The sequence below is a fragment of the Aplysia californica genome, unplaced genomic scaffold (assembly GCF_000002075.1).
Source record: "Aplysia californica isolate F4 #8 unplaced genomic scaffold, AplCal3.0 scaffold00322, whole genome shotgun sequence".
Lineage (NCBI taxonomy): Eukaryota > Metazoa > Mollusca > Gastropoda > Aplysiida > Aplysiidae > Aplysia > Aplysia californica.
The window spans coordinates 692,871-704,207 of NW_004797592.1; the positions used below are offsets into that span (position 1 = coordinate 692,871).

General features: G+C 40.5%; 1 protein-coding gene across 1 annotated transcript in view; it reads right to left on the bottom strand.

Moving 5' to 3' along the window:
* The window catches only part of LOC101859180 (protein phosphatase 1 regulatory subunit 12B), a gene marked incomplete at its 5' end in the record, with an annotated part of 21,097 nt that extends 10,176 nt beyond the window's left edge, over window positions 1-10,921 (bottom strand). The window contains 8 exon segments of the mRNA XM_013084853.2: window positions 686-753; window positions 1,357-1,493; window positions 2,003-2,187; window positions 3,452-3,580; window positions 4,195-4,255; window positions 5,344-5,453; window positions 7,110-7,240; window positions 10,793-10,921. Coding sequence (XP_012940307.2) covers window positions 686-753; window positions 1,357-1,493; window positions 2,003-2,187; window positions 3,452-3,580; window positions 4,195-4,255; window positions 5,344-5,453; window positions 7,110-7,240; window positions 10,793-10,921 — 950 coding nt within the window.
* Between the last annotated feature and the right edge of the window lie 416 nt (window positions 10,922-11,337).

Consider the following 11,337-nt stretch of genomic DNA (forward strand, 5'->3'; position numbering starts at 1 on the left):
AGGAGGAGGAGGAGGAGGAGGAGGAGGAGGAGAAATAGAAGGAAGAGATGGACCAGAAGGAGGAGGAGGTGGAGGAAGTGGTGGAGACAGAGGCGAATCAAAAAAGAAGAAAGGGATGGATGCGAAGAAAAAAGAGGAAGAGAAGGAGTAAGAGAAGGAGGAGGGGTTAAAAGAAGAGGAATCGATAGAGGAGGAAGCAAAGAGAATGAAGGGGAGGAGAATTAGGATATGACATAGATGACAGGGGAGTGGGGAAGATACTCACATAAATAAAGAGTTATGTAAGTTATTTTTAGGGACGTATTGGGACTCTAATTTCCGAACGTAAAATCCCTGTCGCTACTCGTTACCAATGCGTGCCTGAACAAAGTTCATGACGACATGGAAAGCTGATTGTGTCTTCAAAAAAGAAATTTAAAAAAAAGTGTACACTTTTGGCGCAAAAATACTAGGATTTATTTAAGCCTGGAACAAAATTGATTTACAGCAATTTCACTTTTAGTAGATGTAGGATTAGGTAACCTTCTAAAAACCTAAGTTTGAGAAAATGAAAGCAATTTGTGTTAGCGAGGAGAATACCATCGTGTACACTTCTCATTTCTATAGATCTTCTATGTTTGGTTTAACATAACAGTATAACAATTGAAGATATGGACTGTTTCCTACCACCGTTTTTAACTCATACCTCTTTGGATTCTGTACGAAGCTTGACTTCTGGCGTTCCAATGCAATCTTCCATAGCCTTAACACATTCTGAGGACGAACACAACTTGAGAGTTAATGTGCTTCTTCTTTGGAATTTACACACACTCACACACACACACACACACACACACACACACACACACACACACACACACACACACACATACACTCACACAAAAAACACACACACACGTACACACACGCACGCGCGCACATACACACACGCACTCACACATGTACTCACATACACACTGAAGAAACACTCATGTTACTCTTTCTATACTATTCACTTTTTGCTTTTGAATTGTGGGGTAGCTTCCTGCTTAGTTTTGTTAGCTTTGTGCTTGTGACTGGAATTCAAACATCCCAATGTTATTTTTACGGTATTATTGTTTTTCTTTCTCTTCTGTTCAGTATGGATGTGGTTACAAAAACCTCATATAAATTTTGGATTTGTCTTCTAAATGTATCACAGAGATTTTGTTGATCTAGCCTTTACATAACGCTGGGGTATAATTTATAATCCGTAAATTAGGCAGGGTCTTGGCGGGCACTATCGTAAATAATCCACAGCGTGTCGCTGGGACAGTTAAACATTAACATCCAGAACAAAATCTCACACGCCGAAAACAAAACGAAATCGGTTCAAACCTTTGTTTCCTGCTTGAAGCGCATACTCCAAGGGCGTTCCCCCGTCCACGTCCATAGGGAAGGGGTCTACACCCAAATTCAGCAGCGTTTCTACTGCTTTGCCGTGACCCATCGCAGCTGCCCAATGCAAAGGTGTCCTGAAGTTCACAGAAAACGAAAGGTCATTTGAAGCAAGGGTTGGCTTAAGAGATGAGGTTCAATACTATTTCAGAAAGCAAACAAATCGTCATCAATAGGCTGGGAGCCAAAGTCTATTTAGACCACCTTAATGGTGAAGTATGCACTTTTGTGGGAGCTGCGTATTCGATCTTTGGTTGGGTAAGAAAATTATGTGAGAAATAGACGTCCAAATTCCGATGCCTTGTTATACTTGACTGCCCTCATTGTTGTTGAAAATATTGAAAATAATTTGATAAACCTTGTGGAAGAATTTCAGATGCTGGCCTCGTTTTAACTGCATATGTCTATGAGTATCCTGAAAAACTTTTAAGAGTAAAGTGGAAAGGAATCGGGGCAGATGAGGCTTTGAAAAAGGGGGTCACTGTTAGAATGAAGAATGGAAATGGATCGAGAGTAAGTACTGTTCATCAACTGCTAAAGTATTCGAGCGAGGTAAATAGTGTAGCTACACGACAATTTTCCTCACCTTTCATCAGGGTCTTCGATTTCCAAGTTGCAGCCTTCACATCGAGACAAAATCTTTAAGATATTCGAAGCACCGGACGCTGCCGCATAGTGGGCTGGAGATTTGCCGCTGAAGTCAAGGTCATTCACCGTGGCCAGGCCTTCTGTTAGACTGGTCAGGCGATGTGCGCACTGGAAACTGTTGTTCTGTTGTAAATGAATCGTAAAGAATATATTGAATTATTAAAGCTGAAACATTTAAGTGAAAGCTGTTTTGTTTTAAAGTACTTTTTAAGCCGTTGACTTTACTTCAAATTACTGTAATGCGTTAAATATTAATACTTTGTAACCAGGGGCGAAGGCTGACTTGTTTGACAGGGTAATCAAAGTGAAATGGGACCAGATATAGATCTATATGGCCTGTAGATATCACATAAGAATCTTACTCGAGGCGGCGACTCTGACTGAGTTGTAAATGAAAACAAATCCGGAATTCATATTGTATGTTCAACCGCCAAAATAATCAGGAAAGTATCTTATTAAATATCAGTTCCAACTAAAAATAAATTAACTTTAGATGTGAATACATAAACACAAAGCAAAGAAGCAGAGATGTCAGTACTAGATCTATATGTTATAGATCTACCAGAGAGTCTAACTCTTTGGTAGAGCATGACAATTATCATTTTTTAAATTTCACATTTGGCTGTTTTTGTTAGCCTTTCGCGGCCAGGAGCTGGTGTCATAATCGAGGTCACGATCTGATTATAGGACAGTAAAAAGTCGAGGAAAAAAAACAAGCACATTCAGCAGTAAAGAGATTGTTAGGAGTTAGTTCCCCTCACAATTGTGAGGTAGACTCGACCAGTGTTCGTTAGCTTACTTAATCAGGGCTTGTGACTGATTTTAACTGTGGCCCCAAAGGGGTGAACAGGGTATATGTGGCAATGAAACAGCCATGACTGCTATGCACATGTTCCCTCAACTGTATTGGTAGACTCTTTCAGCCTGATTATGGAGTGGCCCGAGAGGGGTGAGGAGGCTATTTATGTGGCCGTGAAACCGTTTTGAATGTTAGGCATGCTCATTGTGGATTACGAACCTCTTTTTACTTTTAATTATGAATTTGACAGCGACAATGTTTCAAAATTAGGAAGGGAAGCAGTGATTATTTGATTATATAGACGCTTCGCCCCTGTTTGTAACTATCACGTTTCTTAAAGCATTCGTTTCTAACCCTTGCATTGCATGTCCAGCCTTAATTGCAAATGAACCGTAGATTCCTTCATAAGAATTATAGCACACGAACAAAGGTGCAAAAATATTATATTTTACCCCACACTATTCTTGTGAGTTGTTTACCTCATAATCACCCTGTCATTTCGAATACACTTTTTTCCCATCCCTTGCCATGCATACCCAGCCTTTACGTCCCTGGAATCATGCACCCCCCCCCCAACCCCTTCCTCACCTGAGCTGCCCAGTGTAGCGGTAACTTCCCGTCGACGTCACGAGACAAGATGTCCCCTCCTTTCTGGACAAGAATCAGCAGATGCTCCGGCCGGTCGTGGAAGGCTGCCCAGTGGACGGCCGTCATCAGCTGGAATTTGAAGTCAAAACTTTTTGAAGAAAAAGTGTATCACTGTTTTTTTTAAAATAAACGTTATTACTGTAGTTGTCAAGTGTTTACCATACTGGCATTTTTAGGGAAAATTATTCCTTTTTTCCCCACGTAGTCCTTTTCCATTGTACTTTACCTTCGGATTGTTGTTTTGAAGTGCTAAAATATCATGCTCCTTTGCGATGGAAAAAGCCACTAATTTTCCCCCCACATCATTATAATAACTCCTTTTGTTGTCCTACATTTAGTTCTACGCACATCTTCCGCTTTTCAGATGTCTTCATATTGTAAATTTGTGTGTTTTACATACGGGAACAAAAAACATGACACGCCGTACAAACAATGGTTATGATTGTTCTTTGAACGACACAAGTAGAGGAGAGAGTGCACGTGCACGTATGTGTGTGTATGTGTGTGTGTGTGTGTGTGTGTGTGTGTGTGTGTGTGTGTGTGTGTGTATGTGTGTGTGTGCGTGTGTGTGTGTGTGTGTGTGTGTGTAAGTGTGTGTGTGTGAGTGTGTGTGTGTGTGTGTGTGTGTGTGTGTATATGCGATTGTTGGAGAAGGGAGGGGGTCATTAATAGTCAGGTCTCACCTCATGGTCGGCTAAGTTGATCTCCTTGCTGGTCAAACCGTTTAGCAGCAGAGACAGCGTGCTGGGGAGAGAAGGAAAACAAAGTAAAACACAACTACATGGATTTTCACGGAACGAGAACGCAATTTTACCTTTGTGAAATGTAGAAGAATGATGGCATTGTACATAATTCAGAGGGTATGAAGTGGCACGCAACTGCACGTGATTGGTACAAACTGTACAAATGTACAGCCTTGCACACACACTCACACACGTACACAAACGAACACACATAATATACACACATATACACAGACATGCACACGTGCTTTGTTTGCTTTTTGTTTTGGTAAGTGTTTTACGGCGCTTGCAACTGCATAAGGTCATTTGAGCGCGTGGGACACAACAAACATTTTCAGGTGGTAGGGAAAATTGGAATTTCGCCCGGGTGGCGGCCGAAGTCTACACTTATCAATTTGGATCCCCAAGGGATATTTAACGTGCAGAACTTGCGCACGGGACCTCCGAGATTGTTCGCCCTTGTCGGAGAAGGCTAGGTGTAGATCTTTCCTACAGTAAGAAGAAGGGGGAAGACAGGGGAGACGGAAGCAGACGACAGAATATTGTTAGAGAGCAGGACAGGACGAGAAAGGAGACAATTTGTGGGAAGAACATTTTCCGTCACTATCCGGATTCGAACCCGGGGCCTTTGAATGAGAGGCAAACACCTTAACCTCTAGGCCACGACCCCCCCCCCCCTAAAAACGTGCAAATATACAACTGGACATAAACAAAAGTAAAAAACATATACTCTAAGGCGTTTCATAAGTATATGAGTGTGTAAACACACATATTATACAACAATTTAAATTTTACTATTTTAATATCTTCTGCAATCTAAATTACAGAACATACACCAATGGGTACAAAAACCAATTGAACGGAACAAACGCACATTCAAACAAAAGATCCGAGGAATAATATATATATATATATATATATATATATATATATATATATATATATATATATATATATATATATATATATATGTGTGTGTGTGTGTGTGTGTGTGTGTGTGTGTGTGTGTGTGTAATTACTGGGGCGGGGGGAAAGGGGGAACTCCCCCAAACAAACTCCAACACTGACGTGACCTGCCTACGTGTTTACCTCATATCACTGTGGTAGGTGGCTGCGTGAAGCGGGTATCGACCAGACTTGTCACATATGCTCTGCTTGGCGCCGTTACGCAGTAGACACATGACACCTTGGTGCCAGCCCTGAGCACGATCACAACAAAACATAGAGAATACTCTAGTGCTACTAGTTTTCTTAATCCTTGTCGTTGTTGTTGTTGTTGTTGATGTTGTTGTTGTTGTTGCTGTTGTTACTGCGGTCGTTGTTATTGTTGTTGTTGTTATCGTGGTTGTTGTTGTTGTTATTGTTGTTGTTATTGTTGTTGTTGTTTTTGGTGGTGGTGGTGGTGCTATTGTAATATGGTGGTGGTTGTAGTGCAATTGTAATGAACAAAAAAGTGATCAGCCTTGAATTTCTTTAACTTTATTACTATCTTGCTTTCGTTTTTGGATTAGTTTTGTGGTTTTGCCTCTTTCTGTGCTCATTTTAGAGACAAACTTAAAAAAAACCCATACATCTAGTGCCAAGAGTTATATCTTTTGGAGTTTAGTGTTGTCCAAGTAGCTTATAGGTTACATAAAATATGGTTATGGTTATTTCAACTGAAGAATCTTAGTGAGGTACATAAGCTATGCGCCATTCCCCTTGAAGTAGGAGAATGTATCTTTTAACAGGATACTTTTAGGAGGCCAGCCCTCTAACTTCAACATTAAAATCATTTGACTTTCTAAGTATTTTACTTGTTTGATTGGATATCGTGACATAAGCTTGTTTTAAAAAAAACGAACAACTTCAGAACAACGATCTCATAGTATGATTTTGATAAGTATAGAAGTGTCCCGTACCGCCTTCTACAAACAACAAGGCGTATGTCCTTCCCTTACCAGTATGTCACATAGTTGGCTAGTGGGCTTATAATAATAATATGTGTTTTTTGAAGTAGTGATTTCAATTCTCAGGTTAAAAGCAATAAACTATTTCATTCAATTTTCACGTCCTTGCTTTTTGTGAAGCTATTGTTAGATAAAAAAGACGAATGTTAAGTTATCGGCCTGAGCTTCAGAAAAGTTTCAGGGCAAAAACAGAGTAAAGCGTTCATGTGCTTCTTCCCCTTTTTTTCCCCAATAAAGCAGGAATGGGAAAGGTCTCTTGTTGGTTCGTTGAGAATGAATTACATGTTATCATATTGACTTAAAGTTGCAGACGTAAGCGATTGTGTGCATATTTTTTTTTCATATAGCGAGAATCGAATTTCCTGGGTTGGGTTTTATTTTTTTCTAATAAAATAAGATCTCTATAATGAATCCCATTTCCTAATCACCATTATTCATGCTTCATCACGATAGCAAGCAATCAGGAGAAACCCATCTGAATATTCTGACACCGGGTCGAGAGACTCTAAGTGGGGGCTTTTCTTACAGTCTATAATATCTCATTAATTGATCAATATTTCCTGGGGCTTCCTGTTAATGTTCATTATGTTTTTAGAACTACTCGCGGAAACTGTTGTCCTTTTTTTCTCTCTTTCTAAGGAAGGAAAGGGGGGGATGGAGAGTTGGATTCATGAGTCTGAGTAATATTCACAAGCTATTGCTCTTAGATTGTGAAACATGTCTTTCTCACCTGTGACAGCTCCTTCACCATCACCATCATCATCATCATCATCATCATCATCATCATCATCATCATCATCATCATCAAATATTTTTTTCAAACTACAAATAGTTAAGAACTGTTCGTTTGTAATGTTGTTTGCTGCTTCGGTCACTTTTGTCACCTTTAATTTTCTCTCAGTGTACCTGATAAGCAGCTATGGAGAGGCAAGTTCTTCCGACATTGTCCTGAGCATCAATGTTCGCCCCCAGTTTGATGAGTCTTTTCACTGCGTCCAGTTGTTGGCACAGGACAGCCTGGCCCAAGGGAGTCAAACCTGTTAAACAAGCGACAAGGGGTTACGAGTACTCAGTGGGGAGTGCATCAGCTTAATTGATTGGGCACTGATAAAGGCATATGAGAGAGAGAGAGAGAGAGAGAGAGAGAGTGTGTGTGTGTATGTGTGTGTGTGTGTGTGTGTGTGTGTGTGTGTGTGTGTGTGTGTGTGTGTGCATGAGAGAGAGTGTGTGTGTGGGGGGGGGATAGTGGGAGAGAGAGATAGATAGATAGAGAGAGAGAGAGAGAGAGAGAGAGAGAGAGAGAGAACAGGTAAAAGAGAGCCTGGGAGAGCCAAAGAGAGGAAGAGAGAAAGACAGCCAGACGGTCAGGAGAGAGAGAGAGAGAGAGAGAGAGAGAGAGAGAGAGAGAGAGAGAGAGAGAGAGACCAAGAGAGGGGGGGGGGAGAGGAGAGAACAATTTGCTTATTAGAATGATAGGCATTTCTTTAGTAGCCTTCTTGTGGATAGATTCATGATCTTGACAAATTCGCTGCCTTTGCTGCTGCAACTGATCTTAAAGTTGTTGACGTTGTTGCTGTTTTTCTTGCTCTTCTTTTTCTCGATGGGGTTTTCCTTGTTGCTCATTTTGTTATGGATATTGTTGTTAATTGAGCTAATGGCATCTTTGGAGTTGCTATGTCTGCTGTGTTTGTGACGGCTGCTGTTGTTGACGATACTGTTATTGTTTTGTTGTTCATTTTTGCGCAGGAAAGAGCAATAGAGACATCTTTATTACAAAACACAATGCCCTATTTTCTTCCTCTTATCACAATAGATATAATATCTCAATCCCTCCCACTTTTACTAGGGCGTATGAAACGGTGCGTATCCTCTCACAGGTAAACATTTCCACTAGCTCACAGAATGATAAGGAAACCAGGAATAAATAACTTCTACAAAAAAAAGTCACAGTGTTACTGTGAAGGTATAATCCGAAAAATCGATATCACTTTCCTTCATTTAGTCTGGCAGCAGAAAGAAACGAAGACTAACATCATTTGATGAAACACCGAAGAGAATTGAATGCCAAACAGAAACTTCCGGAGTTTTTCCGAATCAAATAGCAACGTGCCGTTATGTTACTGTCACCAGAGGAGACTTGTGGAATCAAGAATTTTTGTTTGATTTGCCCTTTAGCGAGTATGACGTGCAGATAGCTGATAGTTTAAACTACAAGAGTAACAAAATAAGCAACCAGGAAGAAACAGCGGTAAAAAAAAGAAGAGCAAGAGTAACACCAGAGACCTAGCAATGTAAACGAGACAGTACAGCTTGGGCCAGACCGTGAATCTGACCAATCCTGTGACATCAGGAACTGTGGCGGTAAACCCAAACAAACATGGTCGATTCTAAGAACACACACTGTAAATGGTGGGTAATAAACTGCAATAATTTTTTTTAAAACCCAGACGACCTGAATTAGCTTTTTGTCGTTTTCCTAAAAACCCTGGAAGGTAAGTCAATTGGTGGTTGATAAGTAGATAAAGGCTTAAATAGCGTATTATTCGAGAAAATTTGTTTCAAAACACACCCCTTTGTATTCACCATGAATAAAAGCGTGTGTTGTAACTTGTGTTTTAAGTAGATATATAATTATCTAGATCTAGATCTAGATCTAGATTCTAGATACGGATACAACTATTGTAAATCTAGGTTTTAGATCTAGGCTTCCTCGCATCTGGAGATAGTTCCTTTGGTTTAGATCTATCTAGGTCTAATTCAGTGCTCATCTCCCAGTTAAGATCTAGATTTAGATCTAGATTCTTTGGCACTTCTTCTTGTATGCAAAGGTCAGACTTAACGACAAAGTGCAGTGTTTTGTCCCTCAAGTTCGCCAAAAGAAGCAGAGGAAGGCAAGAATATTTCAACACTTGTAAAACAAAGCAACTTGGATTTAGCAATACACTTGCATCAGGAAATAGATATGGTGAGTTGTATATAAATCTCTCTTACTCTTTCATTTTCTCCATCCCCCCCCTCTCTCTCTCTCTCTCTCTCATTCTCTCTCTCTCTCTCTCTCTCTCTCTCTCTCTCTCTCTCTCTCTCTCTCTCTCTCGTTCTCTTTTCCTCGTCTTCTTCATTGCTGACTGTTGTTGAATGATTTATGAAGCTACTTGTATTTGATATGCCAAAATTATCTCGAATTTTATTGTTGTTATTGCTGCTCATAATCGTTATTATTGTTGTCTCCCTCCCACTTTCTCCATAATGAACATGTTGCTGTTGCTGCTGCTCTTGCTCCTGATGTTGTTGTCGTCATCGTTGTTATTATTGTTCTCTCTCTGTTCCCCCCCTCTCTCTCTCTCTGCCTCTCTCTCTCTCTCTCTCTCTCTCTCTCTCTCTCTCTCTCTCTCTCTCTCTCTCTCTCTCTCTCTCTTTATTTTTACTTTTTCTTAATGTTCCTCCTTCATACGTCCTTCTTAAACAATATGTCAAAATTGAGGTGTTAACTATGAGGTTCCCAAAAAAAGCCCCCCCCCCCCCCCGCGTATTCTTAATTGGATGTAAAAAAATAAGTACAGGTACTCTTTCGCAGCCTCCCAAAATGTATGTGAAGTGCATCTATTATTAATAGGCTATATGTGCCCCCCCCCCCCCTTTTTTTTTTGGGGGGGGTGGACTTCCGTAACGAGCGACCACTATGAGACAGAGTAGAATAGAGGGCTAGGGGAAGGAGTAGCTCTAGGGGTAGAGGTAGATCTAGGAGTAGAAGTAATGGTATATGGTTAGGGTTTGGGTTAGGGTCGTTATGGTTAGGGTTAGATCGAGGTCTTTTCTTTATTGTGTTTGTTGGGGTGGTTGCTCGTTACGGAAGTCCTTCCCCCCTTTTATTAATATCTGATAAATGTGCCCCACCCCCTTTTTTAAAAATTACCCCCCCCCCTCTTACTTGGAACCTCACAGTACACTAACAACTTTGTTTTGTTTACAGAACAATTACAGGCCTAACGCGAGTATGTTTACTGCCGCAGGCTATAAATAGAACAGCTCTCTCCGTTTACGGTTGTCACAGACAGCGCTGCAAGCTGTACTGTCTCGTTTACATTGCCAGGTGTTTTGTAACACCAACAGCTTCAATGAGAGCTACTGCAAAGACAAACTTAAATTTTGTCAAGACCATGAAAATGTTTACTAACTACTAACGAATACACACTAATACACAAATCTCTAAATTATATATATTGTTCTCCCCCCCCTCTCTCTCTCTCCCCCTCTCTATCTCTTTCTCTCTATCTCCTTATCTCTCTGTTTCACTATGTATCTCGTTTCTACGTGCCTCTCGCCCCTGTCTGTCTATCTGTCTGTCTGTCTGCCTATCTGTCTGACTGACTCCCCCCCTCTCTCTCTCTCTCTTTCTCTCTCTCTCTCTCTCTCTCTCTCTCTTTCTCTCTCTCTCTCTCTCTCTCTCTCTCTCTCTCTCTCTCTCTCTCTCTCTCCCGCTCGCTGTCTCTCGCCTCTCGTTCAATGTAGAAACACAATGTCACATCTTCAGGGCATACTGAAACTGCTGTGTTCTTGTGACTACATAATCCATAAACTTGAACCCTCACCGTCAAGACTGTACTGCTCTAGCAAACTGGGGTCCTTCTGTACGACTTCTGTGAGTGTATCTATGTACCCATCGGCCGCCGCCTGGTGAGCAGGGGGGAGGTCCGAGGAGTTAAACTCCTCCTGGTCTTCTGTAAAAGTTCAGAAAAGAGTTGCGAATTTAGCTTATTGACAAGCACAAAAACAAAAACAAAAACAAAAAAGAAAATGAAAGAAAGAAAACTAAAAATGCAAACAAGGAGATGAGTCGTTGTTTCATCTTACGTGTTTTCATACTGTTACTGAACAAAATGCTTGGACAGACATTAGTTAATGTTAATTAACCTCGACTTTGAAAGTATGCTCTGTTCTGATGCAAGTGTGTTTAATATTATTTTATACATAAATGAAAGAATCTCTTTTCTGACATACAATTAGCGCAATCATAACTGAACATTAAATTCTTAAGGTGGATAATACAGAGATTTTCTGTCTGCTTTAAAAAACTCGTAGCTTTCTATGGTTTTTTAAAAAAATAACGTCAAGATAAAAACAAACAAACAAATCA